Genomic DNA, 26,009 nt, shown 5'->3' on the forward strand with positions numbered 1-26,009 from the left:
ACAACGGCGTTGCCCGAAAAAAAATGGAAATTCCAGCATTAAAATAAGTTTTTAAAACTAAGCAGCGCGGCTTATGTCACAGAGACCAGGGTATCCATGGTGCAGCAACGCAGAGAGGGAAAAGCACAACCCAACCACACGACAGACAACATTTAGAATATAAATTTAGTTAAACAAATCTCGGACGAGGCTGTCCCAAAGGTATGACCACGATGAGCGTTAGAGCGGGTTGCCAGGGCTGCCACCGCCATGTGTGCAGCAATGGAACCTGGATACACTGCACTCAAATGGAAGAGTCGCTGAAAAGGCTAGAAGCCAAGATATATTCGAGATTTATCCTACATTTTCCAGATGTATGAGTTAGTTGTTTACTTCACCGATAAAATCATATTGTTCGACACATTCACCTGCATATCTGCATAGATTCCTATCGCTTAGGTCCCCATAGAATGGGAATTCTTTGTCGCCGGGCCGTAGGGCAACAAAAGAACCGACCTCTAGACCTCCAGACCCCCAAAGTGCATTTCGCTTTGGTTTAGGGTTACGACCAGACCTCTTCTTCTCCACAATTTCCACAGCTGCATTTTCTTGTTTTGCTTCTTTATCTTTTTTCCATGTACAAGTATGTACATATGTAGGCTTCTTCTCGTTCTCCTGATCCTGCTGCTGGCCCCTCAACTCCATTCCCATTTCGCTGAAAAATGTCAAAATATAATTTTTGCGTGGATTTTCGCCAACCCAACAATAATAATCACAAAAAAAAAAAAAACACGAAAGGAAGACTCGTTTCGGGGACCGAAGCCTTAGATGCTCTAACAGATTCTTTGTTCAAATAAATATATGGTTTTTTAGGATTTGTTTATACCGAAAATAAATGCAACAATATTTCAGAAAAAGCTCTTCTGTGGAAAGAACCAAGCGGACATCAATGAAAACATTTTTCTAGTGCTCAGAAATGCATTATACTTAAAGGATCGAAAGGATGCAAAAAGGAATCAAAACTTACATTACCCTCTGCAAGGGCAACAAAAAGACACGGGGTAAGACGAAGAGAAGGAGTATGCCCCTCCTCAAAAAAAAAAGAAGCATTATATTATTTTTGCAACTGCTGCCTGCTTCTTATCTCAGCCGCTGCGTCGTCGGTGGCACGTTAATGTGGCCTATGTGACAGAAGATGGAATGGCACGGCTGTGAGGCAAGGGCAGGGGCCTAGAAGGGGTAGCTCTGTGGGGAGAGCTGGGAGCATTGCATGTCCTACTGTGAGACATAATTTTTAATAATCTACAACACAGTCCCGGCCAAGGGCGGGATGGGGCATGGTGCCCGAAAATACGCGCATGCAAATGGCTTAATTTAATATATAATTATACCCTGTAAGGGCACAAAATCCTACAAAATGGACGGCATACATCAGCTATATGTTCAGGGAGGATCATTGCATCCACAGATAGGTGTATTCAGATCTATTTTTTCTTCTAGATCTACATATATGTATATAAAAGCAATCGCAACAGGCAAATACATGTAAATGTTTCGATCTACTAGTATATATGCATGTATTTATAAAGAACTGCATCATTCATTAATTCCATTTCATTCCATTTCGATATATTTTCTGAGAGTATGCCCCATTCGACTAGCGGTTATAGCTCTACACCCACTCGAAAAGTGATTTTCTTGGTTTTGGTTGTTTCTCCTTGTTGCTGCTGCCACGTTTTTTATCGTGACTCCAAGATTGGCCAAAAGGTGTTAGGCATAAGATACCAGAGAGAGCGGCGCGGGAGGCCGGGCAGCTACGAGTATGGGGAGTATGTATGGGGAAAATAGTCTTGTCTAAGCCCCAGATTGATGCCGCCTTGCCGCAAACCCAATCCCAGAGCTGTAATTAAATTATCATGCCAACAGCATAAAATCCAACCCACACACATCCCACTCTGCACACGTGGATAGGATATCTGTGCTTGTGCCTCTGTCTGTGTGGTGCAGGTGCTGGGACGGGAACGGGGACGAGGACGGGGGTGCGGCAGCATGAGGCATTGTAATTCAAACAGGAGCCACAAACGCAACGGGTTAACATTAGCGCACTTTTATGGCCTCCCCAGGATAAGTGCGAGTATGTATTTACGTACATATGTAGTATGTGTATTCCACCGACCCATACCTTCCAGCGAGGCAGTGTCTCTGTTTTCTATGATTAGCTGGAAAATTTATGCCACCTGCAAAAGCCATTTTGCGGCAAGCAGTTAGAAAAGCAACAGCAGCGGCAGCAGCAAGAACAAATACAACATTTGCAGCTCCTACGGGGAAAAGCCGCCAGTATTTAACAAATTTTAGTATAACCAAACATATTATTTCCCTGGAAGCACTGATTGAAGAAAATTCACTAGAAAAAAAGGTGTTTCTTACAGCAGGACAATGTCTGAGAAACTGTTGCATCGTAACGGTGCAAAATAGGCGACTATTATATGCTGTTTATTTTCCAACAATTCTAAATAAAATAAATAAAACCACATCAAAAACCAGTCATCAAGGGCACACCCATTCGGATAGTGTAATTTTGTGTCGAGATATAAGTTTACACTTTTCGAATTTACTTCTGTCAAATGGAATAGAAAGTTGCTCTTACTTCTGTGGGCTCCACAAAGAACCAGAACAAGACATTCCTTAGCTTAAGTGTCTGAACCAGTTTTCGGAATACTGGGGCACACACTGGTCTAAAACGATATCGACTGATTTCTGCTGATATAACGACGGTCCTCTGTTGCTCTTCCTCTCTGCTGTACTCTCCCTCTGCTGTTGCAGCTTATCAGCTGTTCGCCGTCACTAACCGCTGTTCTTTCAATGGGCTAATTGGCCCACTCTTTCTTGCATCTATAGGCTAATAGGAGCCTCACATCAAGCCTCATCTAATCAAGTCTGGGCGTCCACTCTCCGCATCCACCATGCCAATGTAGGGAACATGTCGGGTTGTGAAGTAGATATACATATACCCAATATATACATCGAAAGATGATAGCTCCCACTCGATCCCAATGGGTCAGGTAGCAAAAACCTCCAAGGCGCAGTTCCTCCAGCACCATCTCAGCTCGATAATGATCCCATCCCTGGGGGATGGCATACTGATCACATCCTTGGTGCACCGATCATATTCTTATTCTTTGGGGGAAAAATGGCGGCTCGACGATCTCAGATAAACCCACTACACGTAACGCTCATCGACAGACACAAGCGGGAGCCGTACGATCGACAAGTTTGTATACCCGATACTGTGAGGAAAGTGAATGTGTGTAACGCCCAGAAGGAAGCGTGTCCGAACCCATAAAGATCAGCATCAATAGCCGAGTCGATTGTCTGGCAAGGGTTTCCCTGCCAAATCTGCTGGATCAGTTCCCTTTGGGTGATTTAATCGGGTGAAACCAATGTTGTGTAGAAAAACTTGGATTCAATTAATTATGGATGTTTGCCAATGGTATACGAAGTTCTCTAGACGACATAGCCGCCTCTGACTGGCGGAGGGGCTCTCATTTAAATGAAAGCCGAGAGTCCAGAGAGACAGAGTGAAATGCCTGGGCTCCTCCTTCTTGGGGAGCATCTGTTGACCAAATGTGGACTTAGGACGTTATTTTAATTTTTAAAAACTGCTTTTAAAACGCGATAAAATATGTTGAAATGACGAGCACAAAGAAAGAAAAAAATTAAGCGAAGGAAAGGAGTGAAGAGTAACGACTGATAGTGAGAGAGAGAGGGGACGGCAGCATGTTACATACATACATATGTACTTAACCATTTACATGTGTATGCGTATGTGATATATTTTATTCATAATAAAAAAACATACGAACAAATCCCAGAGTGAAAAAAACCCCAGAAAGATGGGTGAAACCCACGGCCCCAAAGCGGACAACCGAAGGCGAAGTGCAGCCACACTGCCAGGAAAAAAAGAGCTATGTGTGTGTAAAGCGTGCATTTACATAATGAAAGATGTAGCGATGTGTGTGTGTGTGTGTGCGGTGGGTTGATTGGGGTAGTCGAGGGGGACAGGGCAAAGGGATTAGCAGTGGGCGAAAGAGCTGAGAAAAAAAATTAAATTATAAAATATTGAAGCAAGTAAGAAATGCGCAAAAGGGGCCGGGGCCGGGGCCGGGCCGGGCCGGGGACAGCCGGACAGTCAAGCAGTGCAGCAAAAGAGTGGACGAACAGCCGCGGGGCACTGCCACTGCTTGAGTGCGGTATGGCCACACTAACACACACGCACACAGAATTAATGTCCTTTTAGATACAAATGCAATTTATAAGCAGAACTCGTATGTGGTGCGGGGATGAGGGTGGAGTCGCCCCAAAAAATGCTTTCACATGGCTTCACATCACCCGCTCCCCTCCACCCACTCAACTGCCACTTTTTTTGCCAACATAATTTTGAATAGCATTAAAATTATTAGCTACAAATAAATATAAAAAAAAATGAAGTAAGAGCAGAGACCAGAGGAAAAAAGAGCGGGAGTCGAGGAAGAGAGACTGGGAAGCCAGAGAGAAAAAAACGCGTGAGAGAAGGACTAGAAGTAGAGGAAAGAAATGGTCATCGTCATCCCATACCGAAACGGACTGGAGCCGGTCCCACTCTCCCATCTTGCAACAAATGCGCATAATGAGCTCTGGTCAGCCGGCCTAGACGTGGAACGTGGGTGGTTGCCACCGAGATTTACGCGCGACAACTTTTTCTTGGCCATATTTATACCCGGTACTCGAAGCGTACATGGGGTATATTCGATTTTTGGTGATATTGGATGTGTTTAACACCCAGAAGGAAGCGTTTCCGACCCCATAAAGTATAATATACTTGCTCAGGATCAATAGCCGAGTCGATATACCCATGGTTGTCTGTCCGTCCATCTTGTTTGACGACTAGTTCTCAGAGACTAGTAGAGTCGCGGCCTTTGCCGCTCGCGTTCTATTTTTTTTTTGGAATGGAACTTTGAGAACTTTGAGAATCAACACACATAAAGTATTGAGACTTTGACAAGAGGTTCTTATAAATATCACTGTGAGTGTACGAATGTACCATATCATTTTGTATCGCTTTATTCTACCAAATACGAGTATACGACTGAAAGTGCAGTCGATTGCCTGCCAGCTGCGTCCTAGCTGGTGTACTACGTAGACCACTTGGGGTCTCCTTCGCTGTCAATATGAGTCGTATCTGCATCTATTTGATCAGCTTTCTTACATGTTTTCTTTGGGTAATCTTTCCATATCTTTCGGTTTGGTACTTTCTGTCCGTTCAATCTCCTTGCAATCTCTCCACTTGTACTCCTAAAACTTAGTTTAGGAACGAGCGGTTCGATCAGGTTGCACTAGAGTTTCCTTACGTACAGATACATTCACTTATATTTATGTATATTCAATCAATATATGGAAGTAGCTGTGATTATAAAACAATCATCCAAGAAAAGCCCTAGACTTCATATTCATAGATGCTGTTTTAATACTTCCTCAAAATATCAAAAAATGCAACGTTACACCATTAATTTCTGATTAGAAATCACCAATCACATAGCTATTATTGATTCGAAATAACTCTACATTTTCATGTATTCCCCTAAGCAAAATTTATATGATTACTTTTCAAACTTAACTTTTTGCCTGAATATTATTATTTGCTATAAAAAACACAACAAAAATCTAGAAATCTACATTGTTTGCTTTTAAATAAATGGTTCTCCTATTTTCCATTTATATTTATTTCCAAATCAACCGTTGAATCACTAAATCCGGGGTCCTAAATCCACAATTAATCTGCTTCAAAAGGAAAAATTTGCTACAATCAGTATATGATCACATATGACAAGAGTATCCTTTGTTTCGGCAGCTGTTTCCCTCAATTTCTTTCACTGGATTTTCCTGCTTTTATCCGCCATCGGATATCGGCAGTAAATCCTCTTCGCAGGCGCGTTTACAAAATAATGTGGCCGCCGCAGGTCGTCTGCTGGGGGCTGCTTTTTAGTACATTTCACATCTCGCGCTGACCGCTAAGTGCGGCAGATGAAGCGGAAGTACACTTTCGTTGTTGGGATTACGATTACAAATTAAAATCAGTTTTATTCTTGTTACATATCATGTTTGCTGTTGGTTTTGTATATCAGTTATTAAACGTAACTCTTAACTAGGCAAAAAAATAATAGATATCATATACGAATAGTTTTAGGGGGGGATAGCGATAATCAGAGGGAGGACTGGGGAGGTGTGTTCACACGATGGCAGTTGCTCTGCTGCCAGCATTTGCTTGGGCCGTCGCTTGCGCCGTTTGCGAGCCTTGCGGCGCACCCGATCAAATTTACGTATGCGTTCGACAATGAAGTGCTTTAGGTCATCGCCCTCGTACTTGCGGCACGATACCGTGAATAGTATTAGCGAATTAAGGTAGAAAAAAAATCTTATATCATAGTCTTCCACTGAATTCTTATTTCCTGTCCCACCATTACTCTCCCTTTCGCGCTCCTGCTCCCTCCTCTGATAATAGTTGCTGTAGTTGTGTTTTCGCACTTTGGGACTGGGCGTTGGATCCTCATCGCTCTCCGATTGCCGACGATAGCGCTTGCCTGTGTGGTTCCACTCTTGCCGTAAATAGTCGTAAATGCTCATGTTCCTTATAATGATCGTATTGTTGTTGTTGCTGTTGTTGTTTCGATTGTTGCTGTTTGTATGAGGCGCCACATGCTGTAGATAGGGCCAACTGCCGCGTGCCACCTGCACGCGTGTTGGCAACGACTGATGGCTAGTTGTCGTTGTCTTTGTTGTTGTTGTTGTTGTTTGGGGCAGCATTGGCTCATTGTTGCATCGTGCATCGTGAACATGATGTTGTCTCACATTTTGTTGTTGTTCATGTGAGTATTCTACAGCAGTGACTGCAACACGTCAATGATCAGCAACCAGCGGTCCCCAGAACATCTTCGATATCTTTGTATCGTCCTCGGTTAGGAAGAACTGACGGCCCAAGTGCACAAACTCCTTGAGCGACAATTGGCCATCGCCGTTCTTGTCTATCACAGCAAAGGAAACGGCAGCATCGTCTTCGGTCAGTCCCAGACAGCGGAAGAAGAGCTTGTATTGTTCGAGATCCAGATGGCCAGTGTGATCAAAGTCCACAGCCTATTAAAATGCAAAATACAAATATGTTATAAAGACGAATAAATATATATGAAATACTGAGTGCTCACCTTAAACAAGTAGGGCAGAAAGCGTCCAATGCGCTTGGCCATCTTCTTGTCGTTGAGACGATGATGCAAATCGGCCAGAAACTGTTCAGCAGTGACCAGATTGTATGGGGTTATCTCCCCGAACTGCTCCTCCCAGGTCTGCTTGATCACGTCATTGAATTCGGCAGCCACCTCGGGCGTCAGGTGTCCCAGATCGTTGAATCGTTTGGCCAGCAAACTGAAATCATCATACGAGATGACGCCGTCATGGTTCACGTCCATGATGCGATGTAGAGTGCGCATTTTGCGGCGCCAGAAGGCGGAATCACCCTGAAAAAATAGAAAAAGAGACACCAAAATCATTAAAACTGTCTACAAAACTGCTTAAATGTTGCGCTTTTATAATCCAAGACGCTCTTTCATTGTCGTATCGACTACACCAAAAATATTAAGATCGTCCAAAGATAATATGCTACATCGAACATAAGAAATTAATTGAAAAACTCTTTTAAGTCATTTAGATACTGCTCGACAGCTGATATTAACTATTTTAATGAAGAAAGCTCTACACAGCTTAAATAAAGTAACAGTTTTCCTGAGATGAACTGCTTAATATTATGTACTGAACAGCTTTCAACCTGTGCAAATATGGCGAACTGCTTGGTCTAACGGTAAAGCTATCTAGGAACTACTGCTTCAAATTGCTTGAGGGTTGTTACTGCACCAACAGCTTTTTCTGCACTGCTTCATCACCACTTGTTTGCTGAATCGGAGTCGGAACTTTTCAGCAGTTCAAGCCTTGAGCTTTAAGCGTAAATTTGGTTTCAGGTTACGCTTCCATCAAGCTTAAAGCTTACTCGTTGCAAAGCTTTGATCGTAGGAAATTTGAACCGTTGGCAAGTGGTGTCATGGTGTTGCCTCTGCGAAGCAGTTGGCCATAACAGAACGCGCACTCTGTAAACTCTGTTACACTATTGGCCAACTTCTGTTACGGCAGCAGGTTCAAAAAACGACATTGAGCCGCCAAATCCGAGTGGACTGGAAAGTATCTCAAGCAACAGCTTACGAAACACGTTTCTTGCATACCTAGGCACATCGTGGAATTTTCTCAGCCACGTGGACCGTGCTGCAGGGGTCTATTTTATATGCTTTGATGTGTTTTTTGTGTGTGTTTGTGTCTGCAGTTCACTCACCCGCTCGCTTCTCTTGGAGCTTGTCTTCTGGCGGCGCTGCTCAAACTCATCATCCGAGTCTGCATCGCTGTCGCTCTCCTCCTCGCGGCGTAGACGGGCCGCTCCGGCGGATTTCTTTGAATATTTGCGCACGGCCTGGACCACGGCTGTTGGCATTTGATGCCATAGCAGCGGGTGGGCTCCATTTCCACCAGTTACGAGTAGAAGGCGCTGAAAAACAATTTTGATGGGAGAGAAGATTAATTAGTTTACAGTTTTAAGGGAATTGTTTTCAGATTCCATAGGAAGTTTCAAATTTTAATAATTGGGATTGGGATTCTATTTCTTGTATTTCTACTCCAATTTCTATTCAACCTCTGACATCTTCTTTAGATCCTTCATTAATTTTTGCTTTTCCCAAAATCGGTTGACTATTTACTGTTACATTCAGAGTTGGATGTTGCACAATATTATGCTTAAAATGTTGTTGTTTTTGTGTTTTGTTTTCAACCTCATGCTCAGGTTGATGTTGTTGCTTTTTGTTGTTTCTATGGTTTTTGTAGTGCCCTTCAGCGTATAAACAAACATTATTCTCTTGATTACAATTCTTGCTCTCTCTTCGTCTCCTCTAGATTTTTTTCGAGTGGAGCGAGTGGGGGGCTATTGTTAAGGTCAGTTCTGTTCGCCTGAAAAACAATTCTGAACCAGTTTTATATTCATTATTTGCAAGGGATCTCGCAAGAGCGAGAGAGAGCGAGAAGATTTGTCAGTTACAGAGCGAAGGTCTTTAAGGTACTGGTGGGAAAAAGATTTTTTAACCGAAACCTGTATAGTTAAAGAGCCGCTATGAAACGTGAAACCAGAAAACAAATCCTCTAGTTGTGGAAAATTTTCCCAGCGTTATAATGAGATATCCCAGACCGCATTCAGAGGAAATGTTCATCATCTATCGCTGACAGCTTCTGTCAGTGCCATTAGATAACGAGAACTCTCTTTTTTAATTACAACCAAAAGTCTTGTAAACGTTTTGAATGTCTCTCGATAAGAAGAATGGGCCCCCAAGACCCAAACACACACAGCACACAATTCAAATACAGATGTTGGCGGCCCCCAGATGATATCATTATCACGAATGAACCATCGTATGTTCATGCGTGTGTGTCGATCGGTGGAACCTCTTTTTGGGGCCCAGTGGTAGTTCCAGTGGTTTCGCTCGGTTAAACGAACTTTGGCCAACGAAAACAATACGTTTTTTGGTTGTAAACAAGTTTTTTTCTCATTCGAAGTCTGGCCAATAAGCCAAAAGCGATTTTTGTTATAATAAATGCAAAAACGGGCCTCTTTTTATTCGAATTTCAGTCTGATATTTGAGTCTGGGACTGAGACTGAAAACAAGAAAAGCACGTTTCAAAAATAACCCAATACAAAAAAAGATCAAATTGATTTATGCCGAAATAACAGTGGGATAAGAAATATATGTACAAAGCAGTAGAAGCATCCGGCAAAGTCGAGCAACAGGTCAGTGTTAATCAACAGGAAAGCAGAATCGCCTCAAAACTATACTAAAATCTCTTCCTTGTGAATCTTTCTTCATTCAGAGGAAACAGAAAGAAAAGAAAAACTTATTGGACAACATTACATGATGATGGTCTGGCTTGGATTAATGCTGATCAACAGTACATACAGATGTACATATATTATTTTGTTTTATTAGACGTACTAAAAAATTTACAAATTTGAAGGGGAGAATTAAGCCAGAAGCGAAAGTTAATGGATATCTTATTCATGTAAATCAATAGAGGCTCTAAAACTGCTTCTAAGGGAAAACAACATTTATGTTAAGCTATCGACCTGTTAAAAAACACTGTTACTTAACACAATACGCTATTGCCGCTCTCATTAAAGCGAATAGAAACCAAAGAAAACGAATTCCTGAAGGTATAATTTCCCAGCTAAAGCTACTAGTTCACATTCCGTAAACAAACAGTATTACGAGTTTCTTTCTCCCATTTGACCCAAAAACAAAACATTCTGCTAACACATCTGTTAACTAACATTTCTTCGGGACTAAATTGTGGCTTTCAAACTGCGCACTCTATCTCTCTCCCGCTCAGCTGTTTCGAATTGCAAAGGGGTGTGTGTATTTACGAGAAGTGGGAGTGGAAGCAAGGTAAAAGGGCAGCAAGGAAGGAAGAGGAAATATCTTTTTTCCTTTTGTTATTCCTCTGCTACTACGCTTTGGCGCTTTGCGCATGTTTATGCTGCAAAATTCTGCGCAGTTTTCCTTTTCAAGTTTTCAGAGAGGGTGTTCTTGGGATGATGGAAGCTTCTGGCCTTTTTCTGGCACAACAGTTTGTTGTTGTTTTTGGAGTGAAAGAATTGCTTCTTTCAGCACCTCTTCAACGCCACAATGGGGTGGGGGAAGGGGATCGGCCTAGGAATGATCATCACTCATTCATTCATTAAACTGTGCTACAGTTTTATGAAATTTGTGCGGCAGAGGAGTAAACTGTCTTTTGAGTTGCAGTTTGAGAAGTGCTTCTGCTCTGTGTACGTGCGTGTAATCCACAGTTTCAGACGCACTGGCCTCGTTTTTGGAGAGCTAACTTCCCTTCCTCCTCCCACTCTACCACCATTTTTGGATCTCTTTTATAATTAAATTAACATCGAAACAGAAACACACACACACATGTGCACTTACATGGCAATCGCTGTGTGTGGGTGAGGGCGGCAGGGAGGCGGCGGTCAGTTGCTGCTGGAGTGCACCGACCGTTGCGGCCATATTTCGTTCCAGAATTTCCCTCGAAGTGCGCAAAATGTTGCGGCTAACAATGGAAAAGGCCATTTTTTGTTTTATCTTCTGTTTCTTCTTCTGTTTGACTGCTTTTTTTGCTGTTTTTATACGCTGTTTATCTGCATGCAGTTTTATACGCACTGAATCAAGAAAATGTGCAACGTTGCTTTGATTTTGTTTGTTTTTATTGTTTTACTGTTCATTTAACAACCGGTTTATGAAGGGATAAATAACTTCACTTAAAAACATGTAAAAAAATGTTTATGGTAAGTTCGTTTTTGCGTATTACACTTTTCTTTCTTCCACTCTTTGAACTGTTTCCTTGGAATTCTTTTTCTTCTTCTTCTTTCACTTCTTCGACTTCAACTTCTTTTACGGAGAGAAAACAACCGTTTGCTGAGGCGTTCGAAAATGTTTTGACGCAGCTCGATGCGGTATGAAACGAAGTCAACGTCGACGCACAGTGGGTCATTAACTTAAAACATATTGCAAAAACATAACTTTTGAACTAAGCTAGTTATCATCATGAAACTTTCTCAATTCTTCAAAATTATTATTTTTTAACTAAATTCGCGACATTGGTGCAACTTTTAACAGCAATTATATGTCAGAATATGTATGTTTTTTTTTGGCTTGATCATTTCCCAATTGAAGAGTAACAAAAGTTTTTCATAGCTTGATCAATTCCCAATGGAAAAACCAACTGAATGTTGCAAAGTTCCACAATGACAAATTTAATTTTTGCAACGAGTTTTCGGAAAACGAGCCACTGTGCGACGCTTGTAACGATAGAGCACTGTTGCTCTGTGTATGTGTGTACGTGCATGTGAGTGAGTGAGAAGGAGACAGGGAGTATGCTAGCATAGAAGGGTGTGCGGGGAGCACAGCTGCTGCTAGTTCGATGTTGCGAAGCATACCATACATACATACAAGAAAACAGACACATGGGCATCAATGGACATTGACAGTGACATGGTGCAAGGGAGAGGGGGGGTATGTAAGCCGGTTAAAGAAGCGCTACCAACAGATGTTAGCGATGCTGCCCTTTCAGTCCCTGTAAAACGGTACAGTGGCAGCAAGAGAAACTGCATTATGTAAACACAAACAAACACACACACGCACGCACAATGGGCAGAGCCGACTAATTTACCATTGATAAGGTAAACGAAAAACAAAAAATATAATAAAATTCGTATTTAGGTCGCAGCGTGTGACAAAATGTCAGCAGCAGAGCTACCCTCTGTAGACGTTTGTCCCCCTTCCAAGCCCTGCACACGCATAGCAGCGACGCCAGCAGAGGCGACGTACTTTTTCTGTTCTACTTCATTGCCTCACGCATGTGTTTACCCACTCACACACCCACATTTTACATGCGTTACATATGTATGTATATATGTGTGTCTGTTATTGTACATATGTATAGTGTTCTTGATCAAACAAAGCGCCCCTGTCTATAGCCCCTCCGCACCCTGCACCTATGCCAAGTGGACTTGGCTCCCAAAAATGAACAGAAGCGAAAATGAAAAGGAATATAAAGATCAATGCTGAGAAAATGGAGCGGCACTGCTCTAACAAAACTGCAACGGGTTGGCCCCCCACCAACAGCGCAGCGTCAACGATGCGCCACTTTTTTGTTTTTTTTTTTTTTTTTTAATAGAGAAGAGTGCACTGCACTCTGTGGAGGCTTAGGCGCTGAAGCACGAAACATGTGTTCGGTGGGAAGTTTCCAGAAAGGTTTATGCGCCGACATAACGTGTTCTTGGCTTGCAGCTTCAACATATCGTAGAATGTCCAGAATTTTCTGTGTAGGAATTTGGTAAGGAAACTTTTTCGGTCGAGAAGCTTCCAGTAAGGTTTCTCAGAACAAACTTGTTCCGGCAAAGTCGTGACCAATGGTTCCGAAAGAAACTACGTAGTAAATGATATTCTAAATGTTCTAAAAAGCTACACCCCCAAAAACTGCGGAATACCCTCCTAGCAAACTGCACGTTCATGATGCATCTACACGCATAAACGAAAACAGTTGTCGGGTGGAGGACGTGTACAAGAACAACGGTGCGCCCCAAGCTTTGGGGACGACTGATAAAACGTCACGTAACAAACTTGGCGCCGGGCCTAGCAACAAACAGGGTTGACTGCAACTGCAACAGTCTGTGTCTCTGTCTCTGTCTCTTTCTGTTTTCGTATGTGCATGTTACAAATGCATAAATTGTACTTTGTTTGGGACTGCAGCTGGACCTGCGCCCCTGCAAAAGCGCATTGAACCCTCCACACCTCGTGGACAGGAGCCACACGACTCTGCAGCCAGCCGACGTCACAGCAAACATGATCCACATGACAATCAAAGGCATGCCAAAAAAGTGTAAAGAACGACAATTAAAATGCGTAATAAACGAAAAACCGTGAATGTAATGCTGGCTTGGGTCTGGGGTCTAGGTTTGAGAATTAATTGGGGGCTGATGTCTAGGCCTCAGAAATACTTCGGTAGTGTGGTCTGGGGCGTGTGCCGGGCTAATCAGTATGTGGATCTTGTTGTCTTCCCCTACCCATACATACATACGTACATATGTTTTATGTACAATGTAAAGCGTGAGTGGAGCGAATCCAAAAAGGGAGACCTTGCTCAGCTCCAACGGCGCGGCTGCTGCAGAATTCGCGTTTTCGTTTCTAGTTTCTAGTCGGCTTTTTTCTCTTCGTCGCTTCTCTTTTCAAGGTCCACACACACGCACACTCGCACAATTTTAGTGCCATTCGAGATTTCCGCAACGCCATTTAAATTTGTGTTTTTGTTATTTTGTTTTGTTCCTCTTGATTTTTATTTTGGCGTACGTGTTGCCCCCCATCTTCGGCTCAGAGGCAACAGATGTGCATGTGGATGCTGTTTAAGCGCACGATCCACTCCGTTTTTGATCCACTGCAGCGCAGCCGAAGAGTAGCGTGCGCCGGCGGTAGTTCTTGTTGCTTTTGTTGAGTTTTTGTATGCGGATTTTGGCACGTCGACACACCGGCGACAGAGGCAGCAGCATAGGCAGCGACTGCGGCAGAGAACTCTGCGTGTCACCGAGTAAAGGCGTAGCGTCGTGGCGTGGCGTGAGGGCTTCTTTTGTCCCCCCCTCCACTTACCGCCCTTTACATAAAATGACAGAAAATTTAATTGCGTCGTTCGTGTGAGCGAGTGAGTGTGAGAGAGAGGGATAGAGGCAGCGTGTCCGTGTGCGCTTTCCAGTTGCCTGCACCGGCCGCACAACAGAGAAGCAGAGCCTACGTGCCTGCTTGCATCGCATCCTTTTGATACCCTGCATTGAGAGGGGTTCGAGGGTATGTTCTGTGAAATTTAGATTCATTTAACTCGGCTGTGCGGGTTGGACTCAAACCTCTTGTTTTTCTCCGTGAGAGACCTAATGGAAGTTGGAAAATAAGGCTGTGAAATCTTTCTAAATATAGTATCACTGAAAAATGTCTACATTGCAATGCATTGAGAACATTGATACATTCATTAAACAAGAGAAAATATTTTGTTTCTTATAATTCAAAGTTATTTATGTAACTCATTAATTCTCATCTCTCATTCTCAACAGGGTATATTATCGCCGTTATGTGGACTAGAGCTCTTTCACTTGTTGCGCTCTTCTTTTCGGGCAGCACTCGAAAATGCTTGAAATTCGAAATTCTAGAACCGCATAAAGGTTAACGGGGTGACAGGGGGCCCCTCTTGTAAATTGAATTACAGCTGACGGTCGCCTTATCAGCGACCTGTTTATGCCGCTCCTCGTCTGGGTCTTGATAAAACCCATCCACCAAAAACAACAACAACCACACACACACACATGACTTTCTGACCATCGGAGGATTTTGTAACCGAGATAAAAGCGAATGAAAATGAGTTTCAGTTTAAAGATTAGGACCCCCAACCCCCACCGAAAAAAAAGGTAAATAAGAAGTAAATGAAAAACGTAAACAGATTTGGAAACGGCTTTTCAACATTTTTCGGGTAAATAAAATGCGTAAATAGTATTAATATTGATTTGGCCACATGGCCACAGTTTGAGAGGATCTATGCGAGTCTGTTAGTTAACAGAGGCTCTGTTAACGGCGATGATATATTATTTGAATCCATCTTCAATTCATTTTGTAATCGACCTTCGACAACAAAGCACCATTCCAAGAAGGAGAGAAAAACAGAAAACCAATCAAAACAGAAACATGTGAAAAATCTAAACAAATATTCGAAAACTCTTTGGGGCAGACACAACACACACACACACACGCACGTTTATATTTTGTGTGTAATCCACACCGTGGCAAATGTTTCCCCCACTTTAACCCTGATGCTGCTGAAGTGCTAAGTGGAAAGGCGGCAGCAAACAACATTCTCAGCGTAATTATACCCTAAAGACGGGTATAGATCTATATACATATATATTTCCCCATAAAATACCCTATTATTCTTGAAATATACAAAAGCAAGACTTATTTTGTTGTAAAGATAGCCAAGATAAATGTTAGAAACCTAAGAATATCCTCATTGACTACATATTTATATATGTTTGTACATAGCTGACATAGAAATAGTAGATTTTAAGAAAAATCTCAACCCCAACCTGCCATCGTAACGATCGAGGTTCTAAGAGTATCAATAGCTTCGACTCCCAAGAAGCTAGCTTCTTTTTGGTTATTGTAAATTTTGGTTGTCGTGCTATTTTTAGCCGGTAAATAGATTTGGACTCTATCTGTAGCCCATCGGAAGGGAAAAGGGTACCGAGTACTTTTGTGTAACGACGACGTTGCCACCGGCACGTTAGCACAATTTTGTGCGTAAACAAAATTGTAAAATAAAACAAAGCCCACAGTAAACAACAACAACGAGCGCCATTCACATCAACAAAGTTATCATTAACCATGGAACCACTTACCAAAATCGACTTGATGGATGGCTAGGGCGATGCGGGGCTACGTGAGAACCCTCTAGAACCCTCTCTATAGAATCAAAATTGCATGAAATATAGTTTAAAATTGACTTTGAATTGGCGCTAATCGCAGGGCTGTCATTACAATGCTAGTCTATCGATAATTGCTATCGTTACTGCCATTTGTCCGCTTACCCACACTGGTTTAGGCGGGGGTTTTTCTAAATTGTTTACCGTTGAATCATTTGGCTATTGGGCCTGCACTATGGCATTCCGACATGCTCTACTGATAACCCACTCACATAATGGGCCCTATAAAGCCACCACCCATCGACAGGGCCTCGCCACAAACCGAAAAAAATGCAGCTCCGATGCATTGCCATGGCCTGTCTCGCGATGTGCGCCTGCCTCGTGCAGTCCCAGGACTACTGCCGGGCGGAGCTCTGCCCCGTAAACACCACGCACATTGGCTGCCGCAACCGTGGGGTAAGTCCATCGACCAAAAACCACAAGGATTCACTATTGATAGCTCCTTTTCTACCACAGAACTTTTCCCGTTCGTGTCCCCCCGACGCCGCACGACTGGACATCCATGAGGCGGCCCGTAAGCAGGTGGTGCATGCGCACAACACCCTGCGCCAGAAGTGGGCCAGCGGGGGCGGCGACACTGTCTCGAGGTCCGCCTGCCGCATGGCCACCATTTCGTGGGACCAGGAGCTGGCCCGCCTGGCCGAACTCAATACCAGGCAGTGCCTCTTGGAGCACGACAAGTGCCACAACACGTTGAAGTACCGCAATTCCGGACAGAATCTCTATATGGCGGGATTCGCTGGGATCATTCCTAGCTCCGTGGAGAGGATACTCAAGCGAGCCATGGACGATTGGGCAGCCGAGGGTAGTGACATCACAAGAGAGCAGCTGCAAGCCTTCCACCTAAGCGGAGCGTACGTCTAAGAATTGTTTACCTTTGATGGACAAATGTATGATCTTTTGACAACACTCTTCCCTCAGGGATATAACCCACTTTGCGGTGATGGTCAGTGAGGCGAACGTGGCCGTGGGCTGTGCCGTGACGCGGTTCAAGCAACAAAACTTCCACCATTTCCTGGTTGCCTGCAACTATGGCACGGGCAACGAACTGAATAAGCCCGTGTACTCCTCCTGCTCGGTGGCAGGCAGCGGCTGCCAGACCAAGGCCAATCCCCAGTACCCCGCTCTTTGCTCACAGGATGAGCAGATACAGTTCTAAGGACTCCTTTTCAAATGCTTATTTATTCAACAGATAAATCACAAATAATTTGTTTATGTTTGTCACGTCGCGCAGTAGGCATTTCTGTACATGTGTTTGATGTTTTTGGTGTAAATTGGTGTTCGTTGAACGCAAATCAAGTCTAGTAATTAAGGCGAGTGGCGAAAGGTGCCCACTACTTGTCGACGACCACCTTTACGATGCAGGGACACTTGAAGGTCGGCAATTGTTTCTCGCAATATGTCTCGATGGTCTCCACCTCGAGGGCGGCATCGGGCGAGACAGCGCAAACGGCAAAGAGTCGATGGCCCCACACCATATTGGGGATGGCCAGTACGGACACGTCGTTGATTTTCGGATGCGAGAGCAGCACCTTCTTCACCTCGGAGGCGTTCACCTTGAGACCGCCGAGTGTTATCATATCACACGCCTGGCTAATGAAGTAAAAGTTGTCGTTGTAATAGGTGCATATGTCGCCGGTGGGTATGAATTTCTCCTCCTCTCCCGCGACCGTGAAGGCGATCTCCAGCTCTCCATTGGCGGCCGTTTTGGTGGGATCAAAGGGATCTGCAGGAGTGTTAGGGGCCCCACTCACGGCCTTCCCCATTTTCATGGGCCCACCGACATGGTTGTGGCACTTAATGATCTCCTTGCCCGTTGGACTGACCAGCCGGGCAGTGACCCCCAGGAGAGGGGAGCCCAGGGTGCCCGGCTTGTAGTTGGGTGGAAAAGATCTGGGTGGTGGCTTGGGCAGACGTTTTTGGGGAACCAATTTGGGCTGCACCTTTGGCCCCTCCTCGATGGCGTGGCCCAGGACGAAGCCCGTCTCCAGCATGCCGTAGTACTCCAGAATGTGATGCCCGGTGATTTCGCGCCAGCCATTGAACACCGAATCCGGCAAGATGGCAAAGGCCGTGGCCATTAGACGCATCTTCTCGCTGCAGTGATTCCTTATGTACTCGACCATGAGCGAGTCTTTGATGAACATTTTGTTGTATTCGGCAATCATTTGCTTGTACACGACGGGCATGGCCAAGAAGCAGGTGCAGCGCTTCTTGGTCGACATTTTGACGCCCAGCAGGTCGTCCCAGACGCTGCTGGCGTTGAAGCCCTGCTGGAGTACGACATTGCCGCCGACTTGAAGCACCGCCGCAATGGCCATGTGCTGGCGCAACATTGGCAGAACGGGCAGCAAGGTGTCGTTGGGCCCCAGGCGCCAGGTGTCGATCAGGCAACGGATCTGGGCATCGACATTGCGATGGGTGAGCATCACCGGCTTGCAAGTGTCGGTCGCATCGGATGTGTAGAGCATCATGGCCATGCTCTTCTCGTAAAATTCATTGGGCAGCATGGCCTCGGGCATCAGCACGCCCGGCTTTTCGGTGTTCACCAGCTGCTTGGCGTATACCGACGTGGAGGAGATGTCCTTCACTGGCGGCACAAAGTCATGGTCCAGCGTAATGGTGGCTGTCTTCAGGGTCTGCGACAGTTGCTGGATAACGCTCTCGTTTTCAGGAGAGCCAATCAACAGATTTGCCTTACAGTCGATAGCCTGGAGACGCACCAGTTCCAGGCCCGAACTGGCACGCAGTGGCACTGCCACCTGGCCGGACATCCAGCAGCCCCACAGCATCACAATCCACATGGCATTACTGTCGCAGAAGAATGCAACTGATGACGAAGTGCCGCTGCCTGGAAGGAAGGAAAAAGAGATTGCGCTGTGAGAGATCCACTCTATAGTCGGTCGGCACTGGGTTCTATATCTACCGCATATGGCTGAGATTTCTTTTGATAGACGCTTGGCGGAAATGTATAGCTGGAGGTACGAAAATTCACCAACGCTATCTCTGATCGCCAGATCGTCCGGATACAGCATGGCCTTCTTGTACACCGGCATCAGCATTTTGTTGCGCTCCTCCGCGTAGTAGCTGTGCCGCAACCTCTCAACGTAGTCGTCCTGCGCGACCGGAGGGCGACATGTGCTGGATTACCAACTGGGTATATCGATCGATGAGAGCCTCACTCACCTTGTAGACCAGATCTAAGCAGAAAGTACGAGCCGGCATTGGGCGCCACTGGGCCATACGCTGGAAGCCACGCAACACTTGGGACAACATTTCTACTGCTGTTCTTTGGCACTATACGATACTCTCTTTGTACACAACACGACGATTACACACGATTTTCTCACTTCACTCGAGTTTCAAAAGTTGCAAACTTTTGCGGATATTTCTCTGTTATTTGTACTGTTCTATGTGTTCAACCGCTTCAACAAAAAGGCACAGAATAAACCGATTCTGTTACTGAATTTAATTTGTAATTCGTCGGAGTGTTTATTTTTGAGAAACGTTACTCTACTCGGCTCGGGTATGAATGAGCATTTCTGGAAATCTGATGTACAAATGGTATGGTATATATTCCATGGCATACTACATAGTTTTCTTTTGAGGACATATTAGGCTTATGGTTGATGCGGATGCGTGTAACACCCAGAAGGCGTTTCCATTCCCATAAAGTATATATGTCCATTCCTGATAAGCATCAATAGACCAGTCGACATAGCCATGTCTGTCTGCATTTACTTAAAAAATATATTGAATGAGATAAATTATTTATAAGCTCAAATATTTACTAACCGAGTAGAGCCGCGGCCCTTCGATTCGATTTCTAGATTTAGTTTGTTCTTTATTTACACAATAATAGTTTGCAGACACAAAAAATAATAATTACAATAATCATAATCGTAAACATAATGTGAAAAAAAAATAATTATGGTTTCTTTTCAAGTAAAATGCTTTTTTTTGTCACAACTTTCGTTTGGTTTGTTTTCTTATTTTGTGACCGCGGCATAATACGATAAGAAAAAAGAAAAATAAATGTCGTTTACAACGATCCTGCTAAGATGGCGCCTGGTTTGAGAACTCGAATGTTGCGAGGAGTTGCGTGGGGTGGGGGGGGGGAGGAATGTGGGGGCTGGGCTGGGTGGTGACAGGAGTGAAGTGGAGGTGTATGGGCAGTGTGGCAAGGATGAGAAGAGACAGTCCCTGCCTCAAACTACGACTGTCGTCACTAAGGGGTGCTGTGAGAAAAATATTTACAGTGCATTTTTGATTGATAAAAAACAAAAACAAACAAAAAACGATAACCCTGAAAGTCTCAATAGGTTTTGGGCTTCGATCTCAGATTTTTCTATGGCATACATATGTCTGGAGACACCAAAACCCATCTGATGGCAGCTTTATGTTATGTTTTAGGAATTTTATAATACTTAAGTATATCGAATGCTTTGTTTAAGTAATCGTGAAAACAAACTTGATATATGACGGATTTTAATTCTATGGCAGCTATGTATATGATGCAGTCAGCCGATCTGATACTGTTCCGATCGGTTCCGATTTACAACTAAATACCAAAATAGATTCAAGGATATTTTCCCAAATGTTAACCTTAATATAAGACTATCCCTGTGTTCCACTAGGGCACAACGCATGTCATCGAATGACACTGATTCGTTGCACAAAATTTCGCATAAGCGAAAGGATACGCGAACAGGGACCATTTGCGATTTCATTTGTAGATCCATAAGTAGATTGTTTAACATTACGCAAGTGTTTGAGTTTTAGATAAATATATATTCAACCGGTGGTTGGAATATAAATATATTCTACGCTTGGAAACAGGAAACATCCTCTGTAAATGTGAATGTACTGCTCCTAATGGAACTGATGGCTTTAACTGGAATTGTTTATGTATCTAGTGCTCGATTCAGTTCAATGGGTGTCCTTTCCCTAACGATCATCCACTGTAATAATGATTCTCATGCCTGCGAGTCGAGTTTGAGTTTGGTTGAAAAAATGCTACGTAAAATCAGAGTCAAGTGGCGGGCAGTGCTTTCAGAGCTGGGAGTTATTAAAAAAATACAATCACAGATTATAAATTTAACAAAAAAAAAACAGGAAACGAGAAACAATAATACGACATTCGTTCTATCTAGAGGATATACTTTAGGTTAAGGAATGCCTCCAACAGTTCGAGGAGATCGAGAGACACGAAATGAACTGTTCTGTGGGCCCACAAAAGGAAAAGGAAACATTGAAACTTGAGTGTAAACGGGCCAAGATCTCTCTCGATCGATGAGATACGAAACCTGCAGATTCTATGTGAATGCCCTGCACTCTATGGAAGGAGATCTCTACATTTGAGGGAGGTGGTGGCAGCAACAGGTGACAGGGAGATAGGGTGCATCCTTCTGACCGGTACAAACGATTGCGTACACGGATAGGCCTGTTGGAGCACTTCGTTGGGCTTGGATTAACCCTGGAGATTTTCAAGGGGGAGCGTATGTAGATATGTATACGCAGAGATTCGGGGGATGTGGATTATTTGGAGTCCCTGCTGCTCTGAAGCACGATTGGGCCGGATGGGGGGTTGGGGAGATAAAACGGAAACCGAATTTTGCTTGCCACACTCAGATAAACTCTCCACACTTCACACTCTTTTCGGTTTGCTGACAATCGTATAGTTCAGACCATTATAGCTGCGATGATCTAGAGCAGATTCGTTGTTGCTTTTGTTCGTTGTTGCGTTGCTGTTGTTGTTGCTAGAGATTCCAATGTTGTTGTTGTTGTTGCTATTGTTATTATTGGCACTCGTTGATTTGCGTAAAACGCCATACCCCAAATGGCTGTCGTCGGCCTTGCGAAAGCTCTCGGTATCGGGACTAGCGATCAATTCGTATTCATTTGGCGGCGGCGGACTGCAGCGCACTCGATTACCGGGCAGCGTCACATTCACGATGGTCTTGTAGCCGCTGGATGTCTTATTGTTGGGCGAAAGGAAGTCCAGCCGATCGTAGTTTGAGTCCGACGAGGACATCAGCACACCCACGGAATTGTTGGACGTCACTGCCAGGGTGGGGGACGTTACGCCCTCGCCAATGTCGATGTCGATGATCTTGGGGGTGTTGCTGACACTGGACTGGGACGCTAGATCCTTGCGCGTGGATCCGGATCGCGAGCGGACAAAATCCGATGTGTCGCAGAGTATTGGGGGTATGCGCTCGCAGTGCCGAACGTCGCCGACTCCGCGTGTGCGCCACGCCTCCGTAATGTTCTCGATGCACTCGTAATCGCGCTCCAGCAGCGGCTTGGTGCTCTCGTTGCGCAGCGGCAGGTCCGGCGGGGTGCTGGAGATGCTGGAGGTGCTGCCAGAGCGCGATGTGGTGGTCTCCGGCGAGGGCGGCTTGAGGATGACCATTGAGGAGCCACTACCGCCGCCATTCTTACTGTTGGCATCCGAGGGCGAGGATGTCGTTATGGCAACAGGTTCATATTTCACAATATTCTTGTATTTATCACAATGGTTTTGGCTGCCAGGACCGCTGGCAGGCACCAAGCCACCCAGCTTGCGCGGCGGCTTGTTCGGAATGTGCTTGCTGCTGCTGCTGCTGCAGCTGTTGGGCGGCACTGAGAGGGTGACCGAGGTGACGACGCCACCGCCAGCACCGCCCGCTGCCGCCGCACCTCCACTGCCGTTGCTCGCCGCAAAGTTATTCAGCGAATCATTGGAGCTAATGAATCCCCGCAACGATATGCAGCTCTGTGTGGAGTTTATCTCGAATTCGCCAGCGTGCGGATTGCTCGATGGCGATGGCGGCAACGGGCTCCGAGAGCCCGGCTCCATGCCAGCGGCGGCACTAAACTGATTCTCACCGCACTCGATCGTGCTGAGGCTGTCGCCGCTGATCAGCTTCTTCATCGATTTCATCTTGGCGGACATGCAGCGAAATACCTCCTGCGGATTGGTGTGATCCAGCGTGAAGACCCCCTCGCCGGTGGTGCACTTGCGGCCCGCCTCGAAGGTGAACTTTCCATCGCGGTAGCCATACTTTCGTATGAATCGATAAGGCCACATGGCAATCGTTACGTTCAGATCCTCCGATTTCAGTTGCAGCTCCGTCGGCGTCATCTGGAGCATGTACGTCTTCGGTTCGATGCTGCAGCGTATGGAGGCCTCCGAGGGTATCAGCGTAATCATGAACAGGCCATCCTGCAAGAGAAACGGAAGCACAAAACGAATCAGAACCAGAATCGAGAAGTAGGCGAGTAGGCCTAGTAGTCTCTTCAACCGTATGCTCCTGGAGGTGATTAGTAAGTTATTTCTCGAAATGGAGCCCCCAGCGGAGTACCACAACTCCACGAAAGTGATCTGTGGCCATGACTTTGGTATACACCATCGCTGGCCCTTTGAGGGTCTGGCAATTCTCGTTGCTGGGACTATCTGCTCCACAAAAGGTGCTCTGCGGTTGCTCCACCGGCCGCGTGGCACTGTCTACAGCGTCCACTGGCGTCCAACAGTTCGAGACGTTCCAGAATATCGAATGGAAAGGCTTCACTGAGCTATGGCATGAGACGAACCATAAACATATGAATAAAGTCTTATTTGCAGTCAAAATTCGGCACAGCAATGTCTGGGGGCGCACGGGAAGGACCGGACAGCACCACACCCCAATGATCCACAGCCATGATCGATGATACCAGCATTGCCTGCTGTCCGCCCAAACTCTCAGATACACTTTTTCCCTATCACACCAGGCCATACAAGATACGTACAAATGAGCTGCAATACAGGTCGTTATCCTCCTCGATGGCCCCGCCATGGACGGCATGACCTCCAGCTGCCGTGTCACAGAAGGCGACCGTCTGGAGGGCTGTGATCCAATCCTTTAGCTCCTCATCGCTGTTGGTGTTGACGGTGAGTGTGCCATTGTGCTTGACAATGTGAATGAGCTTGTCCGGCGGTGGGTCCTGTGTGATCTTTACACAATTCTCGAGCGTGAATATCTTGGGATTCTTATCGTCCTTGTTCTCGCACATCTCCAGGCGGGCAATCCCATGTCGACTGGCCTTGAACAGCAGGCAATATCGACTGCATGGTTTCTGCAAATCAATAACAAAAAAGGATCAATAGGAGTTTTAGAAAGAAGTTTTAGAAGCACAAAAGGTACTCTCTTGCTTGGGACCTATAGGATCCATGTTATGCGCTTTAGGGCATGCAGGATCACGCTATTATTCATGTTTTGGATAGATTTTGGGGGGTATTGTGCGCCCGAAGGATTCCACTTATATTGATTCAAATCCAATCTTCTGGGGAAGGTGCTGCGTGCTGCAGGACATTCAGAGTCCAACTTTCTGTACCTCCACCTCAAGGTCGCAGGTACAACAGACAACTATTGAAGCCAGGCTTAAAGGTCAATCTAGACCTTAATTCCGAGTGAGTTCTTAGGGCATCTGGGGAGATTCTCTTGGGGGGCTTACATAACTCCTCAGGCGGCATCACACACGCATACAATCATAGGAAACATTAAAACATACACATGTATGGTACATGGAGCTCTACCAATTTATTGCGTGCTCAAGAATTTCCTGTCCACAAACATTAAGCCACACGAATACCACGAAACCTGGATGAATCGACGACCAGCTGTGGGGCACCAGCGTCCGAGTGTGTTTGTATGTTGAGTGTGTGCGTGCGTGCGAGTGTGTGTACGCAAATCAGCGACACTTATGTTGGTGGCATGTGTGCACATACGTCCCGCTCCCTCTGCCGCTGCCAGGCTTCATTTGTATGCAACAAGTACGAGGTGGTACGTCCATCCATGCACACTGACAGATGGATGGTATATACACACTAACACACACACACATACAAGCGGGAAAACTCCACACACATTCGATGGTGTGTGTTTGTGTGTCCTGTCTCTTCCTCTCTTTATCGAAATGCGCATTTGGCAAAAAGATTCAAATTCAAATTTAAATTTGAATTGCAAAAATATCGAAATATGTATATATTCAATTCGTGTGCATAATGTATGTGATGGGATGGATGGATGGGATGTGCGGGAGAAAAAAGAATTGCAGAATAGGGGCAGGAAGGAGTGCTACACACAGGTTTCATACCTTTTTTGAGATGCGATTTAGCGAAAATCCAGTTTGTGTTGGAACATTAAGATATCCAGCCAAAACAGGTATTTCAACATCCATTCTGTGTTGCGTCCGTTCCACACCGCGCCGCGCCGCCACAGCACCACACCGTCGTTGTCGTCGTCCCACTGTTGTCGTCTTCTACCGATCTATCCACACAATGCGCCTCGGATATTCCTCTACTGGATCACTGGATCGTTGTGTTTGCGTTAGTTCTCATCCAAATCGGGCAATTCGCAATAGAATTGAGTTTGTGCTGGCATATGCAACGAGATTCCACTTCATATTTACATTTCACGGTAATACAATTACAAAAACACACACAACCGCAGCTAAAATGTAAAACGAGCAGTCGATCGCACTTATCGATGAGATATACGGTCTTACCCTTAGAAATATACCGAAAATACCTAACATAATTAGTTTTCATGATTTCATCATATTCCTCGGTTTTGATATTCGGTTGAATATTACTAGTTAGGCTAGGGAATGCAGCACTAGACACTTTTTTGTTTGATTGTTTATAAAATAAGGCTTAAACATAAAAGGTCAACAACAATTTACATAGCGACTAGAATCTAACTACACATTTGCTACATATTAATTACATTTCTATGTAATTATCAAAAGCGACACCTGAAGGGGAAATGTGTACGTTTGTTGGCAAGCCCCATAGAAGCGGCAGTGTAAAAAATCCACTTTTTGAACTGCT

General features: G+C 44.9%; 4 protein-coding genes across 4 annotated transcripts; 1 reads left to right on the top strand and 3 right to left on the bottom strand.

Moving 5' to 3' along the window:
* Positions 1–6,070: 6,070 nt before the first annotated feature.
* On the bottom strand, positions 6,071–11,596 carry CBP (sarcoplasmic calcium-binding protein). The gene is given in 4 exon segments (XM_033383016.1): positions 6,071–7,146; positions 7,215–7,523; positions 8,387–8,596; positions 11,067–11,596. Coding segments are annotated over 4 exon segments (1,611 nt in total). The 5' UTR covers positions 11,211–11,596; the 3' UTR covers positions 6,071–6,198.
* A 4,666-nt stretch (positions 11,597–16,262) lies between these two features.
* LOC6901755 (antigen 5 like allergen Cul n 1) lies at positions 16,263–17,380 on the top strand. The gene is made up of 3 exons (XM_002134389.3): positions 16,263–16,552; positions 16,613–17,010; positions 17,078–17,380. The coding sequence occupies exons 1-3, from the start codon at positions 16,427–16,429 to the stop codon at positions 17,313–17,315; spliced, it is 762 nt and encodes a 253-aa protein (XP_002134425.2). The 5' UTR covers positions 16,263–16,426; the 3' UTR covers positions 17,316–17,380.
* Positions 17,320–19,750, bottom strand: Acsf3 (Acyl-CoA synthetase family member 3). Its single transcript, XM_002134388.3, has 3 exons — positions 19,343–19,750; positions 19,083–19,272; positions 17,320–19,007 (listed from the first exon to the last, which is right to left on the bottom strand). Exons 1-3 carry the CDS (start codon positions 19,430–19,432, stop codon positions 17,491–17,493), a joined length of 1,797 nt encoding a protein of 598 aa, XP_002134424.2. The 5' UTR covers positions 19,433–19,750; the 3' UTR covers positions 17,320–17,490.
* A 224-nt stretch (positions 19,751–19,974) lies between these two features.
* Positions 19,975–25,682, bottom strand: Dok (docking protein homolog). The gene is made up of 3 exons (XM_001355110.4): positions 25,274–25,682; positions 23,927–24,253; positions 19,975–23,363 (listed from the first exon to the last, which is right to left on the bottom strand). Exons 1-3 carry the CDS (start codon positions 25,355–25,357, stop codon positions 21,804–21,806), a joined length of 1,971 nt encoding a protein of 656 aa, XP_001355146.2. The 5' UTR covers positions 25,358–25,682; the 3' UTR covers positions 19,975–21,803.
* Between the last annotated feature and the right edge of the window lie 327 nt (positions 25,683–26,009).

Source organism: Drosophila pseudoobscura, chromosome X (genome assembly GCF_009870125.1).
Source record: "Drosophila pseudoobscura strain MV-25-SWS-2005 chromosome X, UCI_Dpse_MV25, whole genome shotgun sequence".
In the NCBI taxonomy this organism is placed as follows: domain Eukaryota; kingdom Metazoa; phylum Arthropoda; class Insecta; order Diptera; family Drosophilidae; genus Drosophila; species Drosophila pseudoobscura.